This window comes from Rosa chinensis, chromosome 5 (assembly GCF_002994745.2).
Source record: "Rosa chinensis cultivar Old Blush chromosome 5, RchiOBHm-V2, whole genome shotgun sequence".
In the NCBI taxonomy this organism is placed as follows: domain Eukaryota; kingdom Viridiplantae; phylum Streptophyta; class Magnoliopsida; order Rosales; family Rosaceae; genus Rosa; species Rosa chinensis.
The window spans coordinates 1,812,215-1,829,350 of record NC_037092.1 but is presented as its reverse complement, the minus strand read 5'-3'; the positions used below and the strand labels follow the sequence as shown (position 1 = coordinate 1,829,350).

At 36.0% G+C, this 17,136-nt stretch overlaps 3 protein-coding genes across 3 annotated transcripts; 1 reads left to right on the top strand and 2 right to left on the bottom strand.

Annotated features, from left to right (window-relative positions):
• Positions 1 to 424: 424 nt before the first annotated feature.
• Positions 425 to 2,049, bottom strand: LOC112201627. Its single transcript, XM_024342530.2, has 6 exons — positions 1,982 to 2,049; positions 1,575 to 1,899; positions 1,382 to 1,494; positions 1,157 to 1,257; positions 865 to 1,033; positions 425 to 784 (listed from the first exon to the last, which is right to left on the bottom strand). The coding sequence occupies exons 2-6, from the start codon at positions 1,650 to 1,652 to the stop codon at positions 493 to 495; spliced, it is 753 nt and encodes a 250-aa protein (XP_024198298.2). The 5' UTR covers positions 1,653 to 1,899; positions 1,982 to 2,049; the 3' UTR covers positions 425 to 492.
• A 3,787-nt stretch (positions 2,050 to 5,836) lies between these two features.
• On the top strand, positions 5,837 to 7,464 carry LOC121049100. Its single transcript, XM_040505595.1, has 3 exons — positions 5,837 to 5,975; positions 6,076 to 6,183; positions 6,809 to 7,464. The coding sequence occupies exons 1-3, from the start codon at positions 5,837 to 5,839 to the stop codon at positions 7,291 to 7,293; spliced, it is 732 nt and encodes a 243-aa protein (XP_040361529.1). The 3' UTR covers positions 7,294 to 7,464.
• Positions 7,465 to 11,144: 3,680 nt separating this feature from the next.
• Positions 11,145 to 12,768, bottom strand: LOC112201618 (quinone oxidoreductase PIG3). The gene is made up of 4 exons (XM_040505594.1): positions 12,519 to 12,768; positions 12,419 to 12,445; positions 12,117 to 12,281; positions 11,145 to 11,609 (listed from the first exon to the last, which is right to left on the bottom strand). The coding sequence occupies exons 1-4, from the start codon at positions 12,556 to 12,558 to the stop codon at positions 11,413 to 11,415; spliced, it is 429 nt and encodes a 142-aa protein (XP_040361528.1). The 5' UTR covers positions 12,559 to 12,768; the 3' UTR covers positions 11,145 to 11,412.
• Between the last annotated feature and the right edge of the window lie 4,368 nt (positions 12,769 to 17,136).

The following is a 17,136-nucleotide window of genomic DNA, read 5'->3' as shown; positions in this document are numbered from 1 at the left end:
AAAAGAAAAGAGGATTGTTAAATCTTAGAGAAAGCTCACCATTGACTGAGGGGCGGATTCATTAGGTTTGAGGTTGGGCAGCTATCCTACATTCCTACCTAAAATTTTTTGCCAAGTTATGAAAACTTTTGTGTTTGAAGATTTTGCAGAAATTTTCATGAAGAGGGAAAGAGGTTCAGACCAAGAATGAAAAATTGAAAAATTGCGCAAGAGGTTGAAGATGGCTCGTCTTAAAACAAAAACCTAAATGAGAAGGGAAAGAAGAGAAAAAGGGATAGAACAAGAAGTTAGTTTCAAATTAAGATGTTGTAAAGAAGTGATCCTCTACACATAGCTCAAAACAAAAAATATGAATACTATAAACACATCACATAGCTCAAAGGCTTTCATGTCTGAATCAGTGAATCCTATATATGTCTTTGCCAAAAAAAATAAAAAATAAAAATAATAAGAATCCCTACTATGTAGGCATGACCACAACCTTCCAGCTAATTAACTATCAACCATCTTATATAATAACTGACATTCATCGTGTAAAAATTCCAGCAAACCCCTTGAGCTCCAATTCACATAAACTGTAACACTTGGATTCTTATTATCCAAGACCACTTGATCTGGAAACCGTTCTAGGTACGAGGGAGTAGTTCGAACATGAGGAGTTGTAGTTTCATATGCCCTTTTTGCTTCATCTTCAAACTCGAACACAAGGCGGTGGAAGTAGAAGCAATCACCTCCAAATTTACAGAGGGCTACACGATGGGATGCGAGTAAATTTGCATGTGGCCTGTCAAAATTAAAAATAAAACCCAAATTTTATATACATATTCCTATACAAAAGAAAAAAAAAATATGTTGAGTAGTTACTGGAAGTGTTCTATAAGGTCGTTTGCGGAAATAGGTTGGATCCCGGCATCCACAACCAAGAAAAGCGTTTTCCGTTCAAAGCGACTGTGAAGGTCGTAATATCTTGTGTAAGCTTCCAAAGCATTCATGACAGGGAGCTGCTTCCATCCAGATTCATTAATGTGATAAACTAGATAAACACAAAAATAAATAAAAGTAAGAATGTTAACCAAAGAAAAGAGTGGTGATTTTGTGTGTGTGTGTGTAAATATATATATTTATCATTAAAATTAAACAGAAGATAGGTAATTACCTTTCAGTTCTCCACCACTATGCTTATCATAGTAGGTTGCATTAAATAAAGTTTTAAACGCCAAATCAGCAGCATCATCAGTGGACATATTGTAGTCGATACTATAGTATAAACAGTTCAGGTTAGTACAAAGATACTCAATAGTACGCAAGTGTTATTAATTGGTATTTACAGAGAAAATAACAAAACTTGAGCAAACACGATTGAAAAAGCACATATATATACCTTTGAAGCATACGAAGAGCATGACCTTGACCACTTCCTAGCGCTAAAGGCATAGAACCTCTTTGTTTCACAACCTTTTTGTTTTTTATAAAAACGCGATGAAATTCAGGACCCTATAACCAAGAAAATAGTTAGAAGCTAAATCACCATAAACCAATAAAGGAAAAGTCTTAAGTGAAAGGATTTTCATTACCGAATTAGCATCCCATCCAACGATGATAGCTCCACATACTATATCCTTGTCATCCAGACTATTCAGATACTCATACATCGTTTCTACTACACATGAAACTCTAGGTGTATTGCCACGATATTCATCCTGTCAAACAACTGGTTAGTCTATTTCTTTATCCAAATTCAAGTAAAACTGAGAGCGTGGTACGTAATAGGTGCCCTTACCATGTCCGGAAACTTTCTACTTATATACAAGTTCAATTGTGTACAATGAGCCTCTACCCCTTGATATACGTAAATTATGTTGGAAGATATTTCGGCCATTTTGGTTCTGTTGTCTATAACTGAGAGATGGAAAGATATTCAAAGTGAGTATAAAAAATAAAATTAAAAAATAACAAATGAAACGATCAAACTCAATTTTACTTCTAAGCGGATGTAGAAGCTTTTCATATTCATTAGAAGCCCTAGATTCAGCTCCAACCATGATGCCGTCACGGTAAACAAAACCAATCATTGTCGTCCCCTTGAGTTTCTATTTTGAAGCTCCACAACCCATGCTTCGATCTGTCAGAAGTATAAATTTCTTTAACATTAGTGAAGTACTCGAGCTAGATGCATGTAAGTTCCATGCAAAAGCAACGATTGCATAAATTTTAAAACTAAATAGAACTTGCGATGTTTTTTTTTTTTTTTTTTTGAAAGGAATTTGCGACGTATTTTAAATGCAGAAAATCAGGAACAAGGAGAAAACGGAGGGTGAGAGATTGACCTTCTACAAACACCAGAGTATTAGAGAGAATTGTACGGTTTTAGGTGGTGCTACTACTTAGTTTTTTTTGGAAAGGTGGTGCTCACTGCTTAGTTATATAGAGCACTTAATATAGAGAATTGGGAAGGAAAATAAATACATTCCTTGTAGTCTAAGAAAGGAAAGCAAAATAAAGAAAAATATAATCCTAAACCCCTCAAAACTGATACGAGGGGAAAAACCAAAAGAGGAAATTAAACACAAAAGATTTGTCAACAATTGACAACTGCCTGATCGATTATACTTCTATATTATTATTATTATTATTATTATGATCATCATCATCACGATCATCATGATCATCATCATCATCATCATCTTCTATACTTCTATACTATTTTGTTAGCCAAAACAGATGTGAAGAGCTAATAAAATCCTTAGACCTTATATTAATTTTAAATAAATTTTAAAAATTGAGTGGCAGTATGATAAATAACAAATTTAAAAAAAATTTAAAAAGAAAATGTTAAAGGAAAAACATATTGTGTGCCTTCGTTAAAACAACTGACGGAGAGGGAATCAAGGAATCAGTGATTACCATCAATCAGCGCAATTACGGATCAATCAACATTTAGTATCATTAATGTAATCGATATTTCCGTTGTAATTCTATCTCTATATAAAGGGACTATGAAATGAAATGAGTAGACCAATTCTATCTCAATTTTACTTTAACAGAAAATAAATAATTTTTCAAACACTTGACTACCTATGTCTGCAATAACCACCCATAACTCAGTTAAGCTCCCACTTTCTTTTTTCTCAATAAATAACTTTTTTTTTTCTCAATATAATAAATAATAAAAGTTTTACGGATGCACAGAAGAGCATGTGAGCAGTAGATTAGTTATATATATATATATATATATATATATTTAGAAACAAGACTAGCTAGTTGTATTTAAAAGAAGAGTTTTTGTTAGCCAAAACATATGTGAAAAGGCAATAAAATTCTTAGACCTTATATTAATTTTAAATAACTTTTAATAATTGAGTGACAGTATGGTAAATAACAAAATAAAAAAATTATTTAAAAAAGAAAATAAATAATTTTTCAAACACTTAACTACCCATGTCTGCAATAAGGAAAATGCTTGAGATCCCAAAAAATTATACCAAAACTCATTACCAAATGATGTGGCACCTGCTATGTCATCAATTTTGGTTCTAAGATGGTGATGATATGGAAATAATACAATTTCATGCTTCTCCTTAAAAAAAAAAAACTATATAAAAAAAACAAGATAAGGTTAAACCTAGACCATTAATTATCTTCTTCCTTATACATTTGAGTATCCACTCATGCTTCGCTGTTCTTGCATCCACTCTTGCTTCACCCTTCCTAACCAGAGCATGAAAAAGTGCTAGAAATTTTGCCTTTGTTGTCAGATGAATTAATGAATTAATTAAAAGTCATCCAAACTTACCAAAGTTCATTTCTCCTTCTTTTACTCCCTCTCTTTTCATGATTTTCTCGAGACATTTGAACTTTAAAAATTTGAATTAAAGAATCAATTAGAGATTGGGCTATATTCAATGCCAACAATTGGGGATCGTGTTATGTCTGCAGTTAATTGTGACTTATTGGCTATTGGCCTGACCATATTTGTTGATGGAAGATCCTTGTTGCTTTGTCATCTAGAATCTGGGGGTACCCAAGGAGTGTTGATTAATAGGCCCCAATAGTCTTATTGGAAGAAAAAGGTCCCCCAAAAATATCATGCAAGACAGGTGAATAAGGTGAGTGAAATGAGTGAAACATTGAAAATGGAGAAAAAAGCCTCACCCAACCAACTAGATCTACATCTGATGGTAGATGATCTCCTCTCGATGAGGATGGCGGCCATATATGGGACTTTGCAATGGTTTTAGGTTTTCTTGATTTTTAATTTTTTGATAAAGAAAAAATTAGTAGAGAAAGTCTATGTTAGCAATTTCTTTGATGAGTTGGCACCTGCCACATCATTCGGTATATGAATTTGGTATAAATATTTGGTGTCTCTAGCACTACTCCTGCAATAAACACCCATAACTCAGTTTTTTTTTTCACCCATAACTCAGTTAACCTCCCACTTTCTTTGTTCTCAACTAACTTTATTTTTTTCACAATATAATAAATAATAAAAGTTTTACACATGCAAAGCATGTGAGCAGAAGACTAGTTATTATTATTATCTATCTTTGAGAAGAGGATTTGTTAGCCAAAATCAAAAATTTTAACAGAAATGACCTTAAGAGATTAAAATACTTTGAGAATTAATTAAATCACAAGGGCTATTACGACAATTACAAATTATATTTTTATTAATTAAAAAAACAAAATAAATCCCACAACCCACTAACTTCTCTCTGCAATAACCGTTTTCTTCCGTTATCTTTTCTTTTTTATTTTCTGAAAAAAAAAAAAAATTTACTTGCACATGCAGAGCATGTGTGGAGCAAGGCTAGTACTATTATTAAGAGAAGAGGCTTTGTTAGCCAGAGTGGACGTGAAAAGACGACTAAATCCTTAAACCATGGAGTATCTAAAAATATCTTTTAATAAATAGAGGACATAATCGTAATAAGCAAAATAACAAAATAAAATTTAAATTTATTTTCCCCTAAAATCTCTATCTATAACTAACTGCCTAATTCCACAGCAAAAAAGGTAAAAAAAAAAATTCCAAAACTCCCCACATCTTCTCTAATGATTATTTTTTTATTTTTTATTTTTCAAAATTAAACTCACACACAGAGTGTGTGTTTTGGTCTAGTTATTATTAAAGGAAAGCAAAATATAACGAGAAATCTTAAATAATTTACTCTCAACATACGAGGAGAGGAAAGAACAATTCTCAGGTTCACCCTTATGCATTCACCCTCTTTTGTGGTTAACGCATAATAACATTATAATTTTCTAATCCAGCCATTCATGTTGTATAATGTAATACAAAGATTACCTCTGTAAAAAATCAATCAAATTGAAGACCTTTTATTTATTCATTTTTATGAAATACATGGACGGTTCATCATAATAACAGTAAGTGTTGTTAGAACCGTCCATTTGTTTGATTCAATTAGATAATTAAATGATTTCCGATTCAATTGATTTTTTACGAAGATGATCTTTAAAGGCTAATTTAAGATATGGACTATTGGATTATAAATTTATTAAGTAAAATTGAGTTAATCGACAATGGGGGTGAATATGCTTGTTCACCCCTAAGAATTGTTCGAGAGGAAAACCAGTATAATTTCTTAAACACGAAAGATTGATACTATGATAATTCCCTGATTCCCTGATTCCTAGTCTCATTAAATTGATAGAATACTGTCTAAAAGGGGAAAATAATAAACAAGAAATTTGTAGTGTGGTTCAGTTTCCATCTCCTAATTGGATAGTCTTTTTCTAGCAAATATATCTAAGAACCTACCTCTCCAATACAGCGTAAATTCAGACTCTTTCTTTCACACAAACACCAAGAGCCATGAGTAGTTTCTGCGAGATTATCCGCAACCTCCGGAACCCCAAGGCTCCCAGTAAACTTTCGACTTTTATTTCAGGGTTCGTGAGGAAGATTATCTCCAAATTCCATGGGGCTCTCCTTGTGTTCAGACGAAGCAAAGGTTTTATTTCTTTATTTTTTTATTTTTAATTTACGCTCTCCTTCTCAACAATAAGCCCAAGTTCTAACCTAAAACCCCATGATTCTCTTTTTCCACACAGCCACGGTTCCCATGAGTACCAATCCAGTTGACGAGGACCTGAACCTTGGACTCCTCCATGAAGCTGACCACAAGGAAGAACAGTATGAAGCATCTACATCTCCTATTCGTATGTTTTCATCCAAAAACTCTTTTTTTGCTTGTTTCTTGAAGCATAGATCTTATGTCTCGTGTTATATTTTTTCTTTTTGCGTTTTGAACCAATAAGAAGTGAATTTCTGTTCATCCAAGTTTTGGAAAAATATATTTTCCTTTTAGTCTATTTAATGGACTGGATACTTGAGTAAAGGAAAAATATGTTTTATTGTTTGAATGTAGGGAAAAAAAAGTCAAAAAACTGAAATTTATTATTGGACAATTGCCATCCATGTGTATGGTCGTAATATGAGCCTAATTATGTGAGCTATTTGTTGCCCTGATATGTCATTCGTCCCACATAAACATAAGTGAAATTCATAGAACAACCCAGAAAATCTGTGTGCTTCATTGTAAGTGAAATCCTTGATGAGATTTGGAGTTGAAGATGATTTTCATGTGTCTATTTGGATCGTGGAGATTTAATGAAGACATGCTAAAAAAAATTAGTGATATATAAAAGGTTTTTATTTGATAATTTATAATTGGAAGTTTTTTATTTGGATTGGAATATAAATATATATATATATATAATATTTTATTAATTAAATGGGCAGATATTGACATGAATGGTGATTTTCTTTTTCTTTTGTATTCAGCAATGAAGCAGCAAAAAGGTACCAAGGCAGAAGTAACTCCAATCTGCCCTAATACACAAGCACTTGTGGTAGAACAAGTCAAAAAAGATGACTATTGTCAGCATTGTTCTAAGATCGGTGACCATAAAACTGCAATGTGCCCCAATAAACCGAAGAGAGGTTTAATGTTTTGTACCGTTTGCCGCCACATCTATCCCAAATTCTGTAAAAAACCGGAAGAGCACGGCAACAAAGCAGAGGACTATATTTTCTGTCGACATTGTTATACAATTGGTGACCATGAAACTGCAATGTGCCCCAATAAACCGAAGAAACGTGTAATGGTTTGCAGCGTTTGCAGCGACCTCTATCCGTGTAAAAATCAGGAAGAGCATGGCAACAAAGGAGTTGAAGTAAACAATTTTTGTTCTCAATGTAGTAAGAAGGGCCACTTGCCTCAAGAGTGCACAGAGGAGTATGATCCAACTTTAACCTTGAACGACTGAATAATGCAGTTGTAACTTTGATGCACATGAACTCCTTGGCTCATAGGCCATCAGAGTCAACACTACACCTCGATTGTTTTGGATTTCATAGTTAGTTCGTATGGAACTTCCCAGTGTAGTTTTCTTTAATTTCAAGTCTGCAATTTATTTTTGGTTTTCTAGTTTGTTAAGTTGTTCGACTACTTTTTTTTATAATGAAAATTGAGTTGTTTGTGTTGAATAGACATGCATAAATATACTAAATGGTGATTTAATCATTAAATCACTACATCGATGGAGTTTCTGGACTGTTACTTTGCTAGCTAGCTAGCTGCTTAAAGATGACACTATAGACAAATATAAATTCGACAATGATTTGTAGTAATAGATCCACTCATGCATTTCAAACTTTCCAATAGAGAGATTCCGGTAGATAGTTCCACGATGATTATTTCAAAATTTACAGAAACAGGTCTTTGGGAAGTAAATTGAGAGGTTCAAGAATACTGGAACAGAACTTGCTAGATAGCGCAAACTTGGTATGCAAAGCCATTCACACATTCCTTTAGAAAATAAAAAGCCATTCCACATTGAAATTAAAATTCCGGGACAACGTACTGTGCAGCTGCAATTCGATATCTGAATTCTGTTTTTGATCATAATTCCGGAGCACGTTGATCGATCCCGGTCCAGGCAATCTCGACACCAGTGAGGCAGTGGGTGATAGCACAACAGTTACATGACATGAAAGCATGGTCTTGCCCAGTAGCCATTAATATCCACGCCCATTGCACAAGAAAAAGTTTGGTAAAGGACAAGGCCGGCCCACCACGTGGCATTGCACTATTACAACCGACCATGGAAACATCATATACCCCGTCTTTTATGGATCTCACTATATCTACGTTCTCTCAACGCCGAAACGAAAAACCTAAACCCAACTTGTCCAGTCTCGATCTGTAACTGAAAAACTTCTCAGAGAAAGAGACTGCTTTTACATACAAATCGAATCAGCTATAAGTATCTGGATGATCTGCAAAGAGGTGTACCATAAGGCTCCTGGTATGCTTTTTGTTTCAGGGTTCCTGAAGAAAATTATTCACCACTTTCTTGGACTGCTCCGAGTGTTTCGAGGAGAACAAGGTTTGTTTTCTGTTTTCTTATTTATTTAAGTTCTCGTCTGAATGCCAAGTACTAAGTTTTAACCTAAATCCAACTCTCTCTCTTTCACAGATACAGCCGCCAGCGCAAGTGGTCAGCACCAGAAGCAGGCTCAGCCGGCGAAGCTTCATGATCCTCGACCGGGAGAACTCGAGGAGATTCTCATCGCTACTGGTATGCTTTGATTTATTTTCCTTTTTTTTTTCTTCAGGATTTTGTTTTTCAATTGAATGAGAATGGTTGGAATTTTATTGGCTTCCCAAAAAATAAAAATCTGCTTTGCTTCTTTTTGTGAATATAATTTATTTTTATCAATGTTGTGTCTGTAGGTTTTCACTTTTCAATATTTGAAAATACTAAAAGACTGCGAGATTACTATCTTATATTAATTAGTGTATTTCGACCACCAGATGTTTTCCTATAAAAATTAGTTTTCGAGAGTTTAATGTTGGTAGAGCATACAGCTTGTTCTCACCTGTCCTTTCTTGGAGTAAATATTATACCAAATTTTTTTGGATCAATTTCTTCTTAGTCCCCATCTTGGTTTGTGCATCATGCATGTGGGATGTTATGCTGTCACAGTAGTACTGAGTTTTTGGTTTTATCCTGATCAAACAATGGAAGTGCAAACAGGTAGCAAGGTAGAAGAACGAGACCCTTCTGATGACAGGCATTGTAGGATTTGCGATACAAGTGGTGATCATAGTACTGAAACGTGCCCCAAAAGATCCAAGGCATATGTAGTGCTTTGTGGGATTTGTGATGATGGCCCATGCCAAAATGAGGCTGACCACAAGGAAGAACATTACGAAGAACTCCTTTTTTGTTATATTTGTAACAAGGTTGGTGAGCACTGGACTGAAAATTGCCCTGACAACGATTGCGACTTTGATCCTCCCAATGGCTGGGACCTTACAGAGAATAAACGGATAGATTTGTTCCCTCCGTTATAGGCCAAAAGTGCCAATATCATCCTCAAATATTTTTAAATTTACCATATTAGATAGATTGACCTAATTTCGAAAGGCTTTTACAGACCATCTATACACTGCATTGGATCATCAAGGAATCACAACTTTCAGGGATGATCCTGAACTTCACAAAGGGGAAGCTATTTCTCCAGCACTTTTTGCTGCAATTGAAGAATCAAGATTTGCTCTCATTGTTCTCTCACAAAATTATGCATCGTCAACATGGTGCTTGGATGAATTTGTAAGAATTCTTGAATGCATGAAAGCAAGAGAAACAGTGCTGCCAATTTTCTATGAAGTTGATCCTTCTAATTGATGTACGAAAGCAAACAGGGAGTTTTGGAGAAGCCTTTGCTAATCATGAAGAAAGGTTTAGGGATGACAAAGAGAAAGTGCGAAGGTGGAGATATGCTTTAACTGAAGTGGCAACTTTCCCTGGGTGGAATTCAAAGGAATGGTATACATTTACTCTTTTCTTTTTTGTCTCTTTCCATTGCATTAATTTACGAATAATTAATTTTTGCGTGAAAAAAATTGTTAGTTAGTATTATTTTGTTCTAGTTCATGTGACTCATGTTTGATTCTATGTCATAGTAGTTGATGAAGGGAGAAAATAGAGGAGGAAAAAAAAAAGTAAAAAGAAATTAGAAGGCATGGGGTTGATGGTGTGCTAGATGGTCTCAACAATATTTTTTTTAAAAAAGGCTGGTTGGTACTTAGGGTCAACTTCTCTTTCTGAAACCTAGTTTATTATTAGTGTGCGCGGCCTCCCTTTTGATGAGTCTTTTTTTTTTTCATGTTGTTTAATAAGGAGCACCAACTAATTAGAATCTATCCAAATTATAAAGAAACCTGGGGGATAACTCAAGGATTCCTTTTTGATTGAAGGGTAAGAAAAAAAGTGGAATTTTGAGCTTACGATCTCTTTATCGGTAGTACTGAATTTATGTATGCCATGATCATTAGGGTTTGCTAGATCTGATTATTTTGGTTTTGCAATGTAGTTAATTGTGAAGATCTTTCTTTCCATTGTGTTCAATTATTGGCTTGCTTTTTTTTTTTTTTTTTTTCAGATTTATTCTTCGGCCCTACGGGCGGGCGGGCTTAGGGCCGAAGGGCTAAATGACGAGGCCTAAGTTGGTCTATCCTCTGTATCACTGTGGCTTCTCCACGAATTCTTGTCTGGCCATTGTTATGTGTCAGCGGATTGGTATGTAATGACATTCTTAGCATGAGATATTATTATCAATAGAATTCCATTATTTCAAAAAAAAAAAAAATATATAGATTCCACAATGATTATTTCAAACTATGCAGAAACACGTCTTTGAAAAGTTAGAGAGGTTCCAGTATATATATACAGAACTAGCTAGATAGCGAATGGATGAGGTGTGCAGATGTAGTGAGGTATGGAGGTCTTGATAGAGAATTACTCGGTTATAAAAGTTTGTCACAATCAGCATATGGTATAACGTACTCAAAAACGATATATTTATATCGATACTATACTATAAAAGCCAATCGCTAATGTAATGCCATGGGTTTCACCAAAATATAAACTGATGTAAAAGCTTTTTATACTTCAAAAATTAAGAGCCAATTTGGTGTCACAAGCGTCACCGAGATATAAATTATCTAAAAATACGCCTTTCGTCTAGAAGAAGCACGTAATTATGAATTAGAAGGAAAAAAAATCAAAAAATTTGTTGACTACTGAAGGGCCTTCACTAATCAAGGCTAGTGTCTATGAAGAGATGCGCAATTATATATAAGCACTGACATGTAACTCCTAACCACAACGCTTTAATCAAAGCACCAGTAAGTGACCTTAATTACTATTTAAGAAAACATCATTTCATGCATACAGAAACCATGTCCAATTCCTATTCCCATGTTATCAGATCATATCTTGACATAGCTAGTCAACAGGACTGTATTTAAAGAATCCTCGTTAATACTACTAAACTAACAGCTGGATAACAAAATCTTTGAAGAGTTTCTTGGTCCATCAAGGGTGAAGCAATATCTTTCCGATATGATTGCCACTTTTCTTGAGTTTGTGTGCCTCAGCTGCTTCTTCGAATGTAAAAACCTTGTGAATCACAAGTTTCACGTCGCCATTCTCAATTGCAGGCATCACTTTCCCCTGAACCTCCTCAACAATGGAGGTCTTCATCTCTGGAGTTCTGTATACCAAGGCAGCCACTGCATGCACAAACACCACATCAACAACTCTTTGTAAACTGACAGTACTGGTAGGATACAAAAGACACAAGTTGATAATTTTAACAGAAGACATATATATATATATACATATATATATATACACACGCGCGCGCGCGCGCACACACACACACACACATATATATATATATATATATATATATATATATATATGCAGCAATACAATTCTATAGTCTATATTTACTTCTGATGATCTGAAAAACAGATAAATGGAAAGACAACATCTGAAAATGCATGGTAGGAACAGTCGAAGCGTACTGGTGAAATTCCTTAAATTATGGATCACTTTCAGATTGGGTTTGTGCATATCCAATTGCATGATAAAGTAACCAATATAATCCACAACTTGTATAAGAGAAAAAGAGAAGAAGAAAAAGAAATAATATGATGGGAAATCTTGAATGAGAAACCAAGTTCACCAAATCATAAACATGTGATACTATAGAATATTTCCAGTTTACTACTTACCATCAATGCATTTGAAATTTGAAAAGAGCTTTTGTACTTTTCCATAAGAATCGTATTGTGTCATCCAGCAGCCACCTATTTGAACAAGTCTCCCACCTTCCTTCAGGCATTCAAGATTTCTCTGAAAATACTTAAACCCAACGCAATCCAAGATAACATCAACGCCTGCCATGGCACAATATATAATTATATATATATATATATATATATATTTCATCTACAACAATGACTAAAATTAATGGTACAATGTAAAATGATCATTCTTAAGTTATATTGGTAGGTGATGCTACAAGAGAACAAACCTTGGCCTTTAGTGCTGTCCCTTATCACTTCAACAAAGTCATTTTTGTTATAGTTGATGCATAGGTCAGCTCCAAGACGTTTACATTCAGCTATCTTTACCTGCTGTTGCAAATACAATGGCTCCCTGGTGCTTAGCCATCTGAATCGCAAATATGCCAATTCCACTGCAGCCTCCATGAATCTGAATTTAAACAATCAGGAGATGTATGAAAGCTATGCATCAGTGCAAAAGAAAAACAAAAGAAGTAATTGACTTTAAGCAATTTATTTAATACCTAGAGACTGTTCTATCAGCAAAAGTTTAATAAAACAATTCCTAATTAAACGTTTATAGTATTAGTCAAAATGAAGTCCAACCCGAATCCACTGCCACTGCACCCAACATCAAAGAGAAAGGGAAAGGCCAATGCTTCAAGCACTTCCAATAGCTTCTGATAGCTTTTCAGATTATCCTCATCGTACAAACTAGCCTTGACTGTAAACTTAGGCTCAATACATTGGAGCTGTTAAACTCCTTGGGGTACTCAAGTACTAGCTTTGCCCAAGTATTTCCAAAAGACCCATTTGTGCTTGAGAGTAGTGATGCACGAAATTGTGGTTGTTTTTTTTAGAATTCATGGTTTCAGTGAAGAGGATATAGTTTTACTAATCTCGACTATGATCGAAGCTTCCTACATTGGTGATAAACCATGCATAGAAGATATTCAAGCAAAAAAGGACTGTTTTCAAATCAGTAGGATTTTCAGAACTTCAAATTGCAAGGGTTTTACCCAGTGAGCCTTAGGGTCTAAGAAGGACCCATGAAAACTAAAACATTTGGAGTGTTACAATAATATAATTATCGAATATGTATTCAACCAGCATTTAAATTGCAACCAATGTTTATGATTAATTACTTCGGTGAAGAAGCTCCAGAAAATGATGAATTTCCTAGGGACTGAAAATGATGAATTTCCTAGGGACTAAATTAATTTGAAGCGCTCTACTATTTCAGAATCCCAATCTTGGAGTAGACAATTATTCCTAGGTGTCAGTATGTTCTCCTACTTCTGTTATCACAGGGCTGATAAAAGTAGATATATATTAAACTAGTTTATGTGCTGAAAATGACTAAGAAGACAGAACAAGTATTATTTCCAATGTCAAGTCATACAACGGTGTCCAAGTTCTAAAGGCCTTAAGATCAATTCAGTTTAGGACTAGATATTTAAACAAAAGTTGTTTTGGATGAACAGCTAGTGACTTTCAGCTCTTAGTACTCTTACTCTGATCTTTCTCATTGCTCTTACTCTCTTTCCCTCTCTTGGAAGACTGGGATTTCCCACCACCTCCGAGCTTCTTGAGCATTTTTACACTCGATCACCTCGATCTGTAGGTTCGATCTGTGAGATCTTAATAATATGAAAAGTTTAATGTGGTGTGAGAGCTGGAAGAGGAAGGAGATGTTTGGGAGTTGAAAAAGATAGGGGTGGGCGTCCGGACCCGAAAAACCGAGAACCCGACCCGAACCGAGGGAAAAAGCCCGATTCGGTTCGGTTTTAGAATTGAAATTTTCGGTTCGGTCTAAAGCCCGACCCGAATTCATGTAATCGGTTCGGTCTCGGGTTTCATATTTTTAGGGCCCGAAAGCCCGAACCGACCCGATACTGTAGCAGATGCCACATGTCAGTCCATGATTGGGTGTTATAATAATAAGTTAAATATTAAAAAAAAAAATTAAACAACCCTAAAGGAGTAAAGGGACTAAAGGCTACACTCCTCCAGTCGACTAACTCGACCTCAGCCGCCCTCTCTTTGCTTGTCGATACTCGATACTTCGATAGTATCGAACTATCGATACCATCTCACTATCTCCGAGCCCTCCACCACCTTCTGAACTTAGAATGATTAATCAAAGGCGTTGCTTCAAGGGGCTCTCTGGGACGAATTCTATATCTGGTACTTCTTCCTAATCCTCCGATCTCCACTCCGCTTTCAACATCCGCGAAGCCGAACTCCGAGCCTTCTTCGTTGAATTCTCCAGCTCCGGCGCCGACCCCCTTGGGGTTCTCCGAGCCCTCCACCACCTCAACCAGGTTCGAAGTTGGATCCTCGCCTTTGGGGTTTACCCTATGCCTTCAAGGTTGTCTGTCGAAACAAGAACACGATCCGTGCGCTGTTACAGCTCCCGATTTCGCCGTCGCCGACTTGGCGCAAGTCCGAGCCGCTCCAAGATCCGATAGGCCTTTGCTTCGTCTTCAATAATCCGATCAACTCTTCCGATCAGGTAAGCATATAATGCACAGAAGATGTTTGATTTATTGTCTCTGAGAGTTCTGAACTATTATGACATGTCTGATCTGTAGCTATTTATTGATGTAAGACTCTATGAGTCAATGGGAACCAAAGTAATATCAGAGTTTAGGCTTGGACGAACTGAATTTGTTGAGAGTTGAAGGACAATATTTTACTGTGAATCTGTTGAGAATCAAAGTAATATCAGAGTTTGGGCTATGATAAACTGAATTTGTTAAGGATTGAAGAACAATATTTTATTTTGATTGAGCTGATGTAGAGTTAAGTAACTTATGTAGAACATTGAGGTGCCTTGTTGAGCCGCGTGGGATTGCAGGATCTGGATTAGCTCTTCGAAACTCAATCGGAGGGGGTTGGGTCACATCTACACTGGATGACCACCGTCATTTGCTAGCAACTGTCTCTCAGTTCATTTTCTTATGTATGTTTGATTCAGAAACAATTACTTGCTATAAATTTATAAAAGGGCTAGTACTTCTTCAACAGTTGACAGCATTATAATTTGATATGCATTCCAGTCTTCCAGGTACCAAAACTGACAAAATGGGCAAAACAGGTAAAACAGACATTTTAGGCCCGAAAACCGAACCGGCCCGAATGGGTTCGGGTTCTGTCGGTTTTCAGTTTACAAAAAGCCCGAACCGAAAGTTTCGGGTTCGGTCTCGGTCTCACTGATTTTCGGGCCCGGCCCGACCCGAGCCCAGCCCTAGAAAAAGATGTAGATCTGGGTTGGGTTAGGTTATGTCACAGTTAATGAGGAGTACGGAGATGTTAGCTGTGGTTGTTGTGCGCATTAATGCTGGTTAATCAGCTAGTAATTAGCTTATTCGGTTTTTTCATTCACCCTCAACGCCTCTGATGAGCACCTGTATTAAGGGAGACCTGGATGCTGTATGCTGTTGTGCGACTGGTCAATCTTGCACGTGTTATTGTTATATATCTCCCCGCTTAGAGCATCTCCAACAAGAGATGTCAACAATTTTTGTCAAATTTAAATTTGACAGCTGACTTGGCAAAAAACAGTTTGTGGACTTCTTCTCCAACCCATCTGCCAAATCCAACCCAACCCAACCCCTTCTTGTTTTTTTAATTTCCCCTACTTGCTGTAGCTTTTTGCATCAAACAAAAGCCAATAATTGAGTCAATCTCTCCTTCTCACTTCAGCAACCTGCCGCAACTAAAATCAAGCTCTTCTTCATTTATCTGCCAACAACTCCTCTTCATCTTTTCCATCTTCACTTTCCCTGTTTCATATTCAGATCATGAACAAGTTTTTTAGTTTGAGTTTTTGGGAAATAGATTGAGATTAGACAGATCGGCATGGTTGGTGAGTTCTTGTTCATTTATTTTCCAACAATTCTTTTCCATCTTCTCTTCCTTATCTATCTCAATTATCTGCAGTTTAATGTTTCTTTGAGATCGACATATAACATCGATGTCGAGAAGAGAGGGAATTTCAAATACATATCAACATGTGGGATTTTAGATCGACATCGAGAGAGAGAATTTCAGATCGAAATCGAGAGAAAGCTCTGGATCTTGTCATGATAATAACGAATCTGGCCATCTGGGATTTCAAATCAAGATCGTGAAGAAGTTTTCGGGTTTGGATTTTTGGGAACAGACCAATTTCTTTGTGATTCTGGCAAAAAAGCAATCTTTGAAGACGATGAAGATGAGCTATTGAGGCATTTGACAGTTTTGAGAGATCTGTCAAATTTGACAGATTGGGTTCATATGTCAAATACACGTAGGATTTGACAGATTTGTTGGAGTTGATTTCACAGGCCTTATGTTACCGTTGGAGCTCCACGGTGGATTTTGACACCACCGTTGGAGATGGTCTTAATTATGCAATGGGTGTACGTACTTGTGCGCCATAAACACTGCACATCCTCGATAAGAAAAATAACAGTAACAATAAAAAAGACTTCCATGCATGTCACTTGTCAAATTGCCACTGGTCACATGCATATACCACTCGTAACACTCATAAGCTATGTATTTTGAAGAGGTTTAATGCCCCTTGTAGGCAGCGGATCGAAGACTCCTTGCATCATTGAAGTTAATTGGCATTCTCCGCTATTTGATTGGATCAAGACAAACATAGATGGAGCACGGAAAAGTGATTTGGGGAAAGCAGGTTATGGTGGCTTGTTTCGGGACTGTATATAAAGGTGTTGTTTGGGTGTTTTTTGCTCCAATTTGGATATGCCTAGTTTTGTTGCAGCGGAGGTCATGACAATTATTAAAACAATAGAATTAGCATGGGTCCGATATTGGAAATTCACATGGTTGGAAGTGGACTCTACACTTGTTCTCAATTTTCTTCAATCTCCTCATCTTGTACCTTGGCAACTTCATGTGGAATGGGGTAATTGTTTACTCGTATTGCTCAAATGCAATTTCATTCTACTCATAT